Raw genomic sequence first — 15,981 nt, forward strand, 5'->3', positions numbered from 1 at the left:
TATGCCAAATTAAATCCTTGTATGTCTAGTTTCTATATATTCAAACCTCTCATCAATTAGAGTTTTATTGAGCAAGTTATGGTCAATTTACTATTGACTGTTTAGTGGAAATTGAAATGTATATGATGATAAAAGGAATGGTTCATAAGTAGGGCTACAGTTATCCAAATTAGGCGTATAATATATCAAATTAAAGCCCTATTTGTCTAGTTTTCAAAGATTTAAACCGCTCATCAATTGGATTTGTATTGAGCAAGTTATGACTAATTTACTACTGACTATTTAGTGGAAATCGACAAACTGTGTGATGATAAAAGGAATGGTTCGACAGTAGGGCTATAGTTATCCAAATTAAGTGTGTAATATATCAATATAAAGCCATGTCTGTCTAGTTTCTAAAGATTTAATCCTCCCATCAATTGGATTTTTATTGAGCAAGTTATGATCAATTTACTACTTATTGTTCATTGAAACCGAAATGCGTGTAATGATAAAATTAATGGTTTACTTGAACCAAATTTAAAGGATTATCATATTAGGACTGATAAGAAATATTTCAAATAACACATATTAATTGGAAAATGAAATCAGCCAAAATTAATTCATTTAACGTATATACTCGCACATCAGTAGGACATAAACAATTAATCATTCATATAACAAATTAAATTACATGAATGTTATTATAGAAAACATATTCAACACAAATGAACTGTTTCTACTAATATAGATATGACACATACTCACAGTTCGGCTGACAATAGGATCATCCTCGATTTGATCTTAGTAAAGTACATTAACATTTCTTTGAAAACAAACATAACAAAATTTAATCAATCGTTATTTTAAGATTGTTAAAGAATAATTATTCATTTGTATAACAATAGTTACCTGAAAACGAAATCAACAAAAGTTAATTAATCTTTGTATTAAAATTGTTAAGGAATACACTTACCGTTCGGCAAGACTAACACAATTAATTATTCAAATAGATTAACCGAACAAAAATAATCATTCAGCCAATAAGAATCGTTAAAATAGTTATGAGATATATTTACAATTTTGTATTAAAATAGTTAGAAGATATACTTACAGTTAAGAAGAATGAATCAAAATAACAACTCATTTGACAATGTCAATCGGACATTCTTCATTTATTCCATGCCAATTCATGAATCTTTGACCTATAAACAACAATAAAAACATAAATAAATAAAAAATCATCGATTAACAAAATCATGAAGAACATACATATTATTGACACAAACTAACATGACCAATAAACAATTAACAAAAGACCAGACGTATTGTTGACACCAACTAACATATTGAAATAATATACAACTGAACATATGCTCCTTTTATAATCCCTTATTTAGACCTTTCAAATGCCAACACAATTAAATATGAATTGAATATAAAAAAAGGTTTGTAATGTCAATACAATGTACTTATATAATTATTAATAAACATGTATGCTTTTACTACCAATGTAATGCACCTATCTAATCCAATATTTATGTCTATTTATTTAGACTTTGGAATACCAATGTAGCAATTAATATTGTCTACATCATCACCAATAAAATTCAATCACAAATCCAAGGTGTCATTGTAGTTAGACCTTTAGAACGCTAATGCAATGCACCTGTATTATTATTATTATTAATACATATTCTATTTTTTTAATTAATTAATAATTATAGGTACAGTAATAAATATCAATCCAATGTGTCAAGATAGAGCAATTTTTGGTTTGTCAATCCAATTTGTCAAAATAGAGCAATTCTAAAGCTTCCAAAATGTGTCACATGGCGAGCAACCCGCATGAGTATTCATGGCGAACAACCAGCACAGGTATTCATGAATCTTAGAGCTAAAAATATCTCATTAAACCACACATCCAATGTCGCAAGAGAGAGCAATTCTAGAGCTCCAAAATAAAGCAATTTTAGAGCTAAAAAAAAAAAAAAAAAAGTCATACGTGTCAGTCAAATAGGTATGCTTTTACCTTTGGATTTGGAATACCAATGCAGCAATTAATATCTCTCTACATTATCACCAATAAAATTCAACCACATAACAACCACAAATCCTATGTGTAAAAAAGGAACAATTCTATGAGTTTCAAAATGTGTCACATGGCGAACAACCCACATGGGTATTCAACTTTATATATATATATTGATGGGATATTGATGACATATAAATAAATAAATAAATATTAAAGTCATTTAAATTTAAACAGTTTCATAGCATTACTTATAACTTTTTAAGTGGGGTTTTTTTCCTTTCACTTTTTAATATTTGACTTTTTGGCTATTAAAAAATAATAAAAATTTTATAAAGTTAAATATTTAAGGGTATTTTCGTATTTTAGTAAAATATTAACGGAAAATATAACAAAACCTAACGAAGGGTGGGAAAGTGTCGTTTTGCCAACCCGTGGGTGAGAAAATGTCGTTCTCCCACAACAAAAGTCATATTTCAATTTTAATGAAATTACAATATCCACATCTCAATGAAATCGATTCTCTACTTCCAAAGCGTTACTCTCTTTTTAGTGTCTTCACAATGGGAATTAGAAAGAGGATTTTTGTGATACCCTGTAATTTTTGTTAATTTCATTAAGAAGTTTTCTTTGTAAATTAGGGGGCAAAGTGTATGAAATTGAAACCTTGATGGAGGAAGGTGTCACAATTGAAAAGATGGAGGACTAAATTGAAAATTTTCAATTAGCATAAAAGAGCTAGGGTTCTCTCATTTTGGGTAAATCGGCAGAAGAGGAAGAAAAAGAAGAAGAAGAGAGGAACAGAAAGGAGAGAAAATAGGGAAAAAAAATCTAAAAATTGTTCAAGGTAAGTGTAGTTCATCTGTTCATGCATGCGTTTCATCCTACACTTCAACATTTTTTGTTTTTCTATCTTTAATATTAAGGAGTAACTAATGGTGGGTTGATTTGGGGACAATAGGTGAAGAGGAGCAAGGATCTGAGTACCTAAGCTAAGGAGGAAGAATTGGTGAGTGGAATATTATAAATATTGCATTAAAATCATACTTTGGAAAAATCATTTTGTGTGTTTATCATGGGTGCATTATATGTGCGTGATTGGTGTAGTTGAATGAAAAATCCAACCATTTTTGAAAGGGTTGGTTTGTTTGTATGGGTTGTGGAGGAGCTAAGAGTTGTAGAGAGAGTTGGAATTATGGGTTGAATTATGGGATCATGGAGATCTCGAAATTAGGTGTTTTGTGTGTATTGTATGTTTAGGATGATTCTTTGCATATATATGGGTGTGTTGAAGTGTATTTAAGGTGTGAAAAAATTGAAGAGAAGAGAAAAAGGTTGAGAGAAAACATGGCTTGGTGGAGAAGAAACCCAGATTTATGAAAAATCTAGTTCTCGCTGCGACGAAGAGAATTCTTGCCACGATGAGGTAGCTCTTGAGATGTTCTGGGAGCTTTCGGGAGAACTTCGCTGCAGTGAAGAATTTCCTCACTGCGGCAAAGAATTCAGGGGCTAATTTATAACTTTTGAAACCTGTCATATAGATAAGGGGTAAATTGCAAAGATTTAAAAGTTAGAGGATTGAAGTGTAATGACTAATAAATTTTGGGGCGTACATGGATATTTTACTTGATGCATATTTTTTAACATCACAAACACCGCATTCATTTTTACACGTCAATTTTAATTATACATTACATTGTTATACACACACACACACACACACATGTATGGTTGTGTTCGATGAATATATATATATAGACACGCATACACACATATGTATGGTTGTGTTCGATGAATTGGATTAGAGACCACCTTGTGGGAGTACCCATCCCCTCTAGACTTCAGCCAGCGATAATATTTGACTTCGTGTGCACATAGAGATGGCCCGTTGATAAGTTGCATAAATTTAGTGTTTTTAGGTTTGTTTCTATAGCCTTCTAGTTAATTTTTCATTTGTTTTCTGTGTTTTTTATGTTAGTTTTTGTTAAGTTTGAAATATGAATGGTTAGCTATTGATTTGGAGAATTTTGTAATTTTCAGGCGTTAATTGAGTAGATTGGAGCATTGGAATGAAATTGGAACTCAAAGCTTGAAGAAATTGAGATTAGCTAACAAGTTTGAAGGCCATGGCCTTGCATTGGTGGTTCACCATGGCCGTGGTGGTTGAATGAAAATAAAATAACGAGGACAGAAAACACCATGACCTAGGCTGTGGTGACGTACATTTGGACACGGCCAGGGCCGTGTCGGACACTTTTAGGGTTTTTATTAATTTTTCTTTCCTTTTTCACTTAGGACTCTTTTGGGTATTTAAGGGTTATTAAGTTTTCTTTTTTGGGAGGTTGAATTTTACCCATTCTTGGAGAGAGATTATTGTGTAACAAAAGAGAAAGGAGAATCAAGAACAAAATTCATCAAAGAGTTTGTTTTTACTTTTCAATATGATTTATTTTTTGGATTCTACTCTTGTTTCTTTTATTATGAACTAATTTTCTCAGGCTAAGACTAAGGTTAGTCTATTTATGGATTTGTGATCAATCTTCTACTCTTTGGTCAGTGAATTATTTTTGTAATGATGAGCTTATATTATGTGCTTAATGTTATTAGGAACTTGATCAATTTCTTATAGAATTGTTTTGTGTGATTGAGACCGAGAGGAGATATCACATGAATGCTCTAGTAATATAGGCCATGGATTAATTGGATATAGAGATATATGAATTGATACATGCAATAGTCATAGGCAGGATTAACTTGTGCTGAAAGCTAGAGGATTTCATAAAGCTTAATGCTCGTCTATTTCGTTAAATCTATATAGAGATATCTAGGTTATGAAATAGAAGTAGAATTAATATTGCTTGAGAAAGAATGTTGGTTAACCTAGCAAATCCCGTTGTCACATTAATTAAATAAATTCATTGACCATAGCAAATTGAGGGGTACAGAGAAGTTATAGATGAGCCTGAAGTCTTAGTCGTTTTCTCTCATTGAATTCTTAATTTTAGTTTTACTGCAATTCGTTTCTAATATTTTCAGTTTTAAGGATCACCATTCTAAGTTTTGATTATCTAAATAAAGTTAAGACTAATTAATATTTCAGTACTTGTTTACGCAATCCCTTGGGTACGATAACCTGTATTTTGTTATACTGTATTACTTGAGACTAGTACACTTGCTAGTAGTTGTTGCAAACGACACAACACCCGTACTACCGAACGATGATGAGCTTAGACCATCTTACCAGGACAGGACGAGCGCCTGACGAGCTCCAAACAGTTTGACACCCCGAGGATAGACCATGGGTGGGATTTTACGATGGGATGCCATATCATGACACCTCAAGGATAGACTATGGGTCGAGTATGGCTATCCCAGGATGATTTCGGCCATCTTGAGGATAGACCGTGGATGGTGCCACCTCGAGGATAGACTATAGGTGGCCTAATGGATTGTCTATATTAGGGACCTATACTTTAGAGTTGTGATTCCTGGTCCCCTGGGTACTAGTATGGTGGTGGTGAGTATGAGTGCATATATGGATCAGTGGCTGTGTAACATTCATCAAGCTTTTACATGAAATATATTTTCCCTTACAAGTATTTTCTTTATAAATGTATTATCCACTCACTAGGCTTCCCAGCTCACTGTTTTATGTTTTCTCCCCCCAGGGTTTACTACACGGTTCGTGCGGAGCTACTTGTACGCTCTAGGTTGGCCTACGGATGCATGTTCTACCTCACGATGTGTGTTCATTTATTGTACTCTGATACTATGTTTTGTAACTGACTTTTTGCATCCAGAGATTCTTTGTACGTGCATGGATAACTATTCTACTTAACTTATGTTATAATGAACGGATTTTATAAATGACTTTGTGATTTATTCACCTTCCTCTTGGGTTCTCAGGTCCCTTGGGCTCGGATTCGATGGGATAGGGACTACCCGGGAGGGGGCGTGACAATTTTAATGGGTTATCCTTGCAACCTTCAGTTTTATCTGGAGATGAATCCCGCTTCATTTCTTAGTTTTCCTAAAGGATTTGAACCCAAAGCCATGTCACAGTCTATATTATCAATACTGACCAATGTTTTAAAACCCGGCTTGGCCCAGCTGGTTTAACCGGGACTTGGAAGCTTCAATAGGTCGGGTTTATATTTTTCCTATTCACCCAAAACCCTAGGATTTGGGAGGATGATCGGCGGACAATTGATGGTCGAGATGTTGGGGATTTTAAAGATAAAGTGCCCATGAATGCAATGGTGGTGACGGAGTTTATTTCCGGTGAGTAAATCAACCAAAAATCAAACAAAACTGGTAGTGGCAACAACCGGCTTTTGCCGGCGATTGGTGAGGGTAACGGGGGTGAGGTGAGGTGGGTTTTGGTCGGGAGGAAGAGGGGAGTAATTTCTCGGTGATGAGGAGGGTTGTCGAAACCAGCATCGATGAGATCTTGCCTGGAATGTCGGCGTCAGTGAGATCTGGTTGAAATCGAACCTATTTTGACCAGATCTTAGGTATATTTTAAGGGGAATTGGCTCAAGGGACGATTGGGGTTGCATCTGGGGTGTCACCGTCGCCAACCAATCGCCAACCGATTTGTATTTGGGGTGTGTTTGCTAAATTTTAAATGTATATGGACTTAACATAATTTTTAGGGATGTATTTGTTAAATTTTAGAAGTTTTTGTGAACCGATTTGACTGCCGGTCAAACCAGTTAAACCGGTCAACCCGAGACCCAGCAACTTTGCCGGGTTTCACCTCAGGTTAGGTTTCAAAACATTGGTATTAACTTCAACTCCAGAGCCCTATCTAAGGTATCCTATCTCTTTCCACACTAATAATTTGTTTTTTAGTATCTCCTTCTTCACGTTCCAATCGCACTTTGTTTTATAAATGAACTGGCTTTCAAAAGCAATATATTGTGAACCCATCCATGCCATTGTTGAGTAAAAATAGGAACACTCTCCATTCCATTGTTGAGTAGCACTTCCACATAGATGGTCATCTTGTAATTTACCACATAATGATGATTTCGATCGTCCCTTTTTCTTTCCATTTGCATTTCAACAAAGAGAGCCTTTAAAGAAGTTGTATAAATTCACAAAATGATAAAAGAGATGGCAGCTTAATTATTATAGTTGAAAATTACGAAGTAAATTCCATAAAAAAGAATGCTGTATCAAACATCACATTTATTTACTTTTAGTACGGTACGCAAATATTGAAGAACATTAACGATAAAGAATGCATCTGATCTCATTTTAGGCAACCGAATTAGTGTAACACATTGTAAGTTGCAAAATACAATCCACCATTACAACTTATTACATTAGAGTTTATCAATCAACATTACTTTTGCCTTCAAATTAATTCAATTAGCTTCAGTTATAACCTCTGTAAGACGGATTACCAACTAAGAACTAATGACAAATTCAAACCAGTAAAGATTATCCCAGAAATTAAATTTCATCACATAACTCAAACGTCGAGAGAATGGAAATGTCGGGCGCGACCAAGCATCAGAAAGATTTAGGCAAAGGATCTTATGATGTTCAATAACAAAATATAAGGCTACACCTTTCTTTGAAACGGGGTTTGGACCAAAAATTGTCTCCTACACTAATGCACAGAAGCATGTAAATAACATAACAACCATTGTAAACATCTCAGCTAGAACAAATGTGCAACTTAAAACATATTCAAGTTTTCAAATAAAAATGCTCAAAAATTCTTAAAACTGGAACATAGTTAAAAGACATGAGAAAGAATCTTCATTTAAGCTCCAATTACTTCAGTAGCACCTTCGACCACTGTCTCCTCAGCAGGCCTCTCCATCTTCACGCCAACATCCTCTGAATAATCACCATGAACCTAAATTGAACGGACAAGGTAAATCATAAATCAAAATTATACCAACTTTATATAAAAAATTATGGGTCCTTTCTGACAATGCAATGGGATTATTTAAAATAAATGCAGGTGCATCACTTTGCAACCAAAAAAATCTAAGTACCCATCTTTTATACCAATCAACTTCAATATAGTTGAATTTGAAACATCAAATGCATGGTCCTGGGTGTTTTACAATGTAGCAAGCCAGAGAGGGCAAGAAAAATTACCTCCATCAACTTCCCAAGATCAAACTTGGGAGCCTTCAGTATCTTCACTTTGCGGATGAAAACATTTTGCAAGGGATAGATGCTTGAAGTTGCCTTCTCTATCTCTCGCCCAATCATTTCAGGAATGAACTTTTGGACAAGGTCCTTAAGATCGCAAGATGCGGCCTGTGCTACCATGATCTCCCTCATCTTGCGGCGAATCTGAAAAGACAAGAGTACCATCAACATTGCTCACATTAATGCAACGCAATCATATAAAATCAGCATCTAACAATAATTTTGAGTCCCTACATACTTGTAACACTGGTTATACATAAACACAAAACATTTTGTACAGATGTTAGTTACCTGTCTAATTTGGCTGGATTGTGCATAGCAAGTCCTCTTAACCTGGTTTGGACGTCTTTTAGTGAACCCAATACAGAACAGCCTCAAGGTGTAGTTGTCAGTTGTTTTGACATCCACATAGGCTTCAATCAACGTTTGCCACTTCTTTACCAAGGACCTCAATTTGTCTGTAGTGAAGTCCATCCCCTGAATAAATCAAATTGCAAATGTTTAGATAATTTCATTGGAACAATGAATTAGATAAGCCATAGGAAAATTTTAACATTTAAAATCAACCATACCCAGAAATTGGTGAGGACATTCTTTCCTTGAACATCTTCAGCTCTCAATCTGATTTTTCTGTAAGCATGCTCCTCCTCACCCTGAAGGTCTCCTAGTGATATCTCAAAAACTCTATGCTTGAGTCCTTCTGACGCGATCTGTCAAAATGACGAGATGTTATCATGAACTAGGTAGTTAAATTTACAATAATTACACACAAACATCAACACATTAAAAAATGGCACTTCATGCATTACCAAAACCAGATGAAACAAGGGCATTCTTTAGCATGTTACAGCACCATAACTAAAATATTCTTAGAAGATCATATGCCTAAACTAAAAACTATACTAAGTTATGAAGACTAATAAAAAACTTAAGACCAATCTATTAACAAATTAAACATTGTCTTTAGATGATAAGACTCAAAACGAATACATTTCATTTCACTCAAAATCAATTTTAGGTCAAACTTCTAACAAGAGATTAACAATACACAAAACAAAAGACAACACAACCAATATCAACTCTAACAAATCGAAAATGGTTCAGCAAAACCCTAGTTGCAATAAACAATCAACATTAAAACCCAATAGCCATTATAAACTAATAACAATTACTATCACTCCAAACACTTTGTGCTAAGGCCGAGACACGAAATGGAAACAATACTGATATAAATTCATAACAAAAAGGAAGAAAAGTACCTTGGTACCCTGAGTACGGGTAACAAGAGTCTTGCCAACGTTTCTGTTACTGAAAACAGATGGAGCTTTGATGTCATACCAATCCTTCTTGGCAAATGGATCCGCCCTGTTGCAAGAACAGAGGATAAGAAATCAACAACATGAAGACAACGACGGATCTGAAAGAAGAGAAAGTAGATTGAGATAAATGTTGCAAACAATACTCACGCCTTCTTCTTTCCTCCCTTCTTTCCCTTAGAAATCCTCTTGTTCTTTCTGCACAAAACCAAAACAACGAAAAAAAAATCAGCAAGAGAGAATTTGCTTCATGCAAATGAGTAATTGTGTCGAGAAACAGATAGGGGCGAGTTTCAGTTTGTTTACCCGACGGCCATGGTTGGGTGAGTGCAGCAGCAAACGAGTTGAGGGTTTTCTGCAGCAGCTGCTGGGAGACGGCTCTGAGTGTATTTTGAAGCTCAAAACCCTATTTTGGTTTGAGCATTTATATAGCACTAAGTAGATATGTTTCTCCTTTGGAGGGTTGTACTTTGGGAGGGTTCTTTCTGCTTTAGAGAGTTGTACCTTTTGGTGAATTAAGTAAAACCCGCCCCGCGAGGGGAGTGATTGTAATTAAATCATATTTAAGGGGATGGATTTATAAATAAGTTTAGTATTATTTGAACTGAACCTCTTAAATTTTTGAGTGAATCTTATTTCCAAGTAAAATTTATTAATTAAAAATAATTCTTAAATGTTTTTTTTTTTGTTTGATGACCCGGGTGTCCGAGCCACCATGTGTGTATCTTAATTAATCCCCGGGACAGGTTCATTGAACATCCTACAAAGCCATAGATATTGTACATGACTCCAAAGTGGTTCGAATTCAAAAAGTCATCGAAGAGAATAAATATTCTTGACCGTCAGGCCAATCTCTTAAATTTTCTTGAATGTATTTAATCAAATGTACTTAACATAAAGCAAATTTATCACTATAACCCTTCCTAACCAAGTCAATCGCGATAGCAATGAGGATTTATGGGTATGATTTGGTGTATAGAAATAAAATCATCTAAAATTCACTAATCAAATTCAACAAGTTCAATTTTTTGGCAATTGAATACTAATATCTCAAGATGGATTGATCGTATAATAGAAGATTTTGTATATCAGATTAATGAATGAGATCGTATACTTTCTTGATTAGGTTAAAAAGCGTGGATAAACAAAACATTTGAGACGTTCAATAAATTGTACAATAATTTATGAATACTCTTCTTCACCATTCATTGTAATATTGCAGTATTTGTCTAGTTATTGAAACTTTTTTTAGATTTTTTGAAGTAATAAAATTTTCGTTATTAATTTCTTATAAACTCATCGAGGCAAAGACAAATAGGGCTGGAACCTAGGTAAATTGGGCGGGTTTCTTTTGCCCATCCCAAAATGTAGGATATGCCGTTACCTTCATTGCTGCTTGAAACACAACCACCGTCATACCTTGGTGTTACTGTATATATTTCTTGAAATATTTTCAATGAAAAAAACATATCCAACTAAAAAATTGAAGTCAAATTTCCTAATAATGATATGATAAAAAAGGAAAAAGGAACAATTAGCTGTGACACAACATCTGTGCCTTAGGAAGAGTAAATGTCCATTTCATTGAGTTACACCTTCCCTTTCTTCTTTACTGTCCCTCACAAACTCACCAACTGAGTCCATCACTATCCAAACTTAACTTTTTTTTTTTTTAATGATAGGAGATGGGACTGGTTTACGTATATTTTAACTATATTCTGAGATCTTAGATATCGGTCGATAAGAGTTTTGTTTATTTTCATTGATAACTAAAAAGGTATTCGAACTCAGAACTCTTGAAATCGAACCATTCGACTATGGAGGGATAGTTATCATTATCTAATAATCTTTTTTCATAACCTATTTCTATGTTTTTTTTTTATCTAATACTTGATAATTCCGTCAATAGATTAGAAGACGACGTACGTTAATGTTTGGCCAGTGGTTAATTAAATTAAAAAATTAATTAATTGGATTTGAATTTTTATCTGATTTCATAATTGTGACAAGCACCATCCAGGACTGTTCTATTAAGGTTTATATAATTGCTATTTGATCCGTGAGTGAATATGATATGCATGGGTAGGTATAGCTGACATGACAGTCTCAAAAAAACATTCAAAAAGTAATCATCATTGGAAAGAAACCTCGCTGAAAATTCATCTCCAAACCCAGAATTATACAATACATCACAGACTGGTTATTCAATTTAATTTGGGAAGTATAAATTAACAAAAACAGAACTATATATTTCTCCTATATATCTCTCTGTGTCTGACATGGAGAATGTTCACTGGCGAGGGTGGTGGTGAACACTCCTTTGGCGGTGGTGTGGAGGCGGAGGTGGTGGATACTTCTTGGCGGTGGTGGTGGAGGCGGAGGTGGTGGAGGTGGAGGTGGAGGTGGTGGAGGTGGAGGTGGTGGAGGCGGAGGAGGTGGAGGTGGAGGTGGAGGTGGGGGGGAGGGTGGAGGTGGAGGTGGTGGAGGTGGTGGGTGGTGGAGGACTTCTGGATGAGCAACCAAAGGGCCACAATTGACAGGATAGGCATAAAATGACTTACATTCTTCAGGTGATCGTTGAAGTGGCCTGTCAGGAATGCAATTCTTCGTGGTCATCTTTAGGCAATTTGAGACACGTTGACTCACCGCAGAAGTAATTATCAGAGAATGTGAAATTCTCCAAGTTTGGCAGTGAGCAAAACTCTCAGGAATTTGACCAGAAAATTTATTATGAGCCACATTCAGCTGCTTCAATTCTTCATTTCCCCATGGACTCTGGTAAAAAGCCAACCAACCCGTTGAAACTACATCAAACACTGTCACTTCCTTAACAACCCGACATCTTCCGGCAACAACCAGTCAACCCATGTTAATGAACAAAATCTCTTGAGAGGTCTGCGCCATTTTCGGCAGACTGGAGGTATGCAGCCGTCCCACTGAAGTCATTATTTGCTAAGACGATAACAGAAACAGTAGAATTACACATGTTTTCCGGTATGGATGTTCGGAACTTGTTGCTGTTGATAAACAAGGCATCAAGTTTTAAATCAAAGAGTTTTGAGGGGACATCACCTTGGAATTCATTGAATCGGATATCAAGAAACCTGAGTGAAGGTAAACAAAGAGAACCGAAGGAAACTGACCGGCGAATTGGTATTGCTAATATCAAGCTCATAAAGAAGCTTCATATTACGGAACGAATCAGGAACTGAACCACAAAAGCGATTAGAGTTATGGAAGAGAGAGAGTCCGTAAGGAGGCCAAGCTCTTTAGGCAAATATCCTGAAATGTTTGCATGGTTCAGGTCTATTCCGGCAACCGTAAAAGTGCCCGGATCATCCGGGGCAGGCGCACAATAAACACCGGTATGATTGCAGACCTCAGGGCCGCACCAGTTGCCGGTGAAATTTAGAGGGTAGAGAAATGGCATGTTTCCAAGCTGGAGGGCTTTGTAAGCGTTGGAGAGTCTGGAATTTTGTACGGTGGAGGAGAATTGGAAGCTTGGGAAGAAGGTAGAGAGACAAGAAGAATAGATGGTGGATGATATTGATGGCCCAAGGGCGAAATTCTGACAAGGAGATGCCATAGATGAAGTTCAAATGGGGCGTAATTTGTTGATGAGGAGATATCAATCAAGGATTTATATGGAAGACGGCTACACAACTCATTGAATAAATAGGTAAACGTTGCGATCAGTGATTTTAAACGTAAAGAATTGCATGGTCTACTATTTCATGGTTCAAAACTTGACTTTACTATAAATATCAGATAATTATTAAAGAAAGGAGGCAATATTAGCGGATTACAGACGGGATATAACTTTGAATTTGACTTCGTTAATCAAGAATGTTACTTCCTTTTGTCCTTGCCCGTTAGTTTTATCGGTTTTTCATTTCAGTTTGGTTGATAGTGGAAGGAAACCGGTGTGTTGCTCAACAAAAACGCGGAGTTTTATTAGCTGTATTGGCATGCTGTATGTACAGTACAATTATGGCCTAAACGAGGAAAAAAAAGAGTTAGACAACATATAATTATCTGTAAAAACTATGTCTATGAATTTATTTATTTTCTCTTCAATCCACTAGTGTTATTTAAAGCAATGTGACATATTTTAATATAGAGTATGGGGGGTAATATAATATATGATATATTACTGAGACTTTCTTAGTGGGGCGTAATAGAGTAGACTTATTTAACCGATTTATGGAAAAATATTGGGTTATAGACTTAGAAAAAGACTAAAAGATCGTGACATTGATGTAGCAAAACTATGGAATAATATTAAATTTTATGACAAAGCCCTTCCAAACACCGGGTTCAATTCAACATTAGTCTTCGGTTTTTGCTACCCGAGAACCGGGCCATTCCGCCCTAGTTTCATTTTGAATTAATTGCATATAATTTACAAAAAAATATAAAATTAATAATTTACTCTGATATTATATAAAATAAAGCCTAGTTGAATAAGCTTTTGGGTTTATTGTAAGGTCCAACTCCGATTTGGGGGCATGGGCCCAATCAATTATGGTTTGGGCTTCTGGTATCTCCGATCTACATTAATTAATAAATTTTATATTATAATGTTAAACCCTAGAGTTTGAAATAACAAAAATCCTCATGGTGTTAGTGAAACCATTAATAAGTCTTAGAACTTACACTATTGTGAGTTATTGAGTATTTATTGAAGTGTTCTCCATATTTATTTAGAGTTAACAAATTTTTCCACCCAAATAATGGTTTGAGACACTTTTCCACCCACAGACTTTTAAAATATCATTTTAAACTCAAATTATATTCTGACAGCAAATAGAGATCAAGCTCAGTCCAGACTATTAGAGTTTTTGAAGAGGAGAGGTCGAGAGCCTTTTGGTGAGGAAGGTTTGTTTTGGTGGTTGGAATTGATCGAAATTTGACTTGGAAGGGGCAGTGCACAAACTTTCATTGCTCGATTTTCGATGATTGCCAGGGTCGGCGAAAGTAGGGTTTGAAGGGTTTTGGTGAATAATGATTGAATAAGAGAATGTGGTGGTGCGTCGCAACAATGCTGAAAACGAAAACAAATATAAATTTAGATAAAAAGTATATTTTAAAACTCTATGGGTGTGAAAGTGTCATTAACAATATTTGGGTGGGAAAAGTCATTTACTCTTTATTTGCACCTAAAACCTAATAGCAGTAAATATTTGTTATGAATCAAAGCTTAGGGTCAATCTAACTCTACATATAATACTTTTTTTTTTTTTCATATTCAAATAGTAAATACTACGGATATAATTAGTATTATTCATAAATATTCACATCACAAAATTAATTCAATGGACGCTATAAGTAAATTGAGGTATGTATAAATACTAGATTGCATTAGTAGAAATTCTACAGGACCAAGGTTGAACGGTTGCATGTATATAAAAAAATCGCAGTATGCCATGATATTGATGTTTATACTTTATACTTTATTCGTAAAACAATTGCATTAAAGTTGATATATTCAAAAAAATTAAAAAACACTATAAATTCATATATTGGTCAAACCATTAATGTACCACAACTTTTTAGCGTAATTTTGTAATCAATAATTGATTTAATGTAAAATATTAGTTTAATAGTTGACCAGTTTGTATTAAGAAGAATCTTGTATGAAATTATTGATTTTTTTTTTATTTTTTTTATTTTATCACCAGGTGTGTTCATGCAGTTTACGCATATCTCAACTAATTCTTTGAGAGTCTGAAACTTAGAATTATCAATCAGGTAAGAACTTCAGTGGCTACTAGGGGTGTTCAAAAGAACCGATTAGAACTGGAACCGGCGGGTACTTGGGGTTTGGTTCCGGTTCCTACCCGGAATCGGCCGTCAACTGGTAGGTTCCGGTTCCAAATTTTTGGAACTGTTACTATGCAGTTCTGGTTCCTATAGTTAGGAACAGAAACTAGAACTAGGAATTGAGACTAATATAAAATAAAATTAAAGAGTAGGAGGGTTAATAAAAACTTTTGTAGAAAAAGCAATGTGAATACATTTATATTTATATTTCATAACATTTAAAGTAAGTTGGTTTGACTTTTGAGAATCTACCTTTGCAAAATAACGGAGTTTGTAATTTTGAATTTATAATTTTGTTTTTGTTAACAAGTGCCAGGTGGGGGGTATTTGTAAGTTTTTAAGGGTTTTTTTTACCATTTTAAAAACTTTTGAGGTCATGGTAATTTTACAGGGTACCCAGAACCGAAACCGGAACCGTTGTTACAGGTTCTGGTTCTAGGTACCTAGGAATCAGAACCGTCGATTTCGGTTCTGGTTCCAATTCCTTCAAAAAATGTAGGGTACCCGAAACTGAACACCCCTAGTGGCTACCTATATTAACAATCGAGAATGGATTCGATCTCAGAATCTCTTGAGTAGTAATACACCCAAAAGTTCCTATCGAACTTACTCTTATTAGTAACCGAGGAGGGACTCAAACTCAGGATCTCTTGA

At 34.9% G+C, this 15,981-nt stretch overlaps 1 protein-coding gene and 1 pseudogene across 1 annotated transcript; both read right to left on the minus strand.

Annotated features, from left to right (window-relative positions):
• Positions 1-7,564: 7,564 nt before the first annotated feature.
• On the minus strand, positions 7,565-9,893 carry LOC116136513 (40S ribosomal protein S3a). Its single transcript, XM_031422207.1, has 7 exons — positions 9,811-9,893; positions 9,655-9,702; positions 9,448-9,553; positions 8,761-8,898; positions 8,480-8,665; positions 8,132-8,332; positions 7,565-7,883 (listed from the first exon to the last, which is right to left on the minus strand). The coding sequence occupies exons 1-7, from the start codon at positions 9,819-9,821 to the stop codon at positions 7,788-7,790; spliced, it is 786 nt and encodes a 261-aa protein (XP_031278067.1). The 5' UTR covers positions 9,822-9,893; the 3' UTR covers positions 7,565-7,787.
• Positions 9,894-11,747: 1,854 nt separating this feature from the next.
• On the minus strand, positions 11,748-13,090 carry LOC116136542 (annotated as a pseudogene).
• Between the last annotated feature and the right edge of the window lie 2,891 nt (positions 13,091-15,981).

The sequence above is a fragment of the Pistacia vera genome, unplaced genomic scaffold, assembly GCF_008641045.1.
Source record: "Pistacia vera cultivar Batoury unplaced genomic scaffold, PisVer_v2 Contig317, whole genome shotgun sequence".
In the NCBI taxonomy this organism is placed as follows: Eukaryota; Viridiplantae; Streptophyta; class Magnoliopsida; order Sapindales; family Anacardiaceae; genus Pistacia; species Pistacia vera.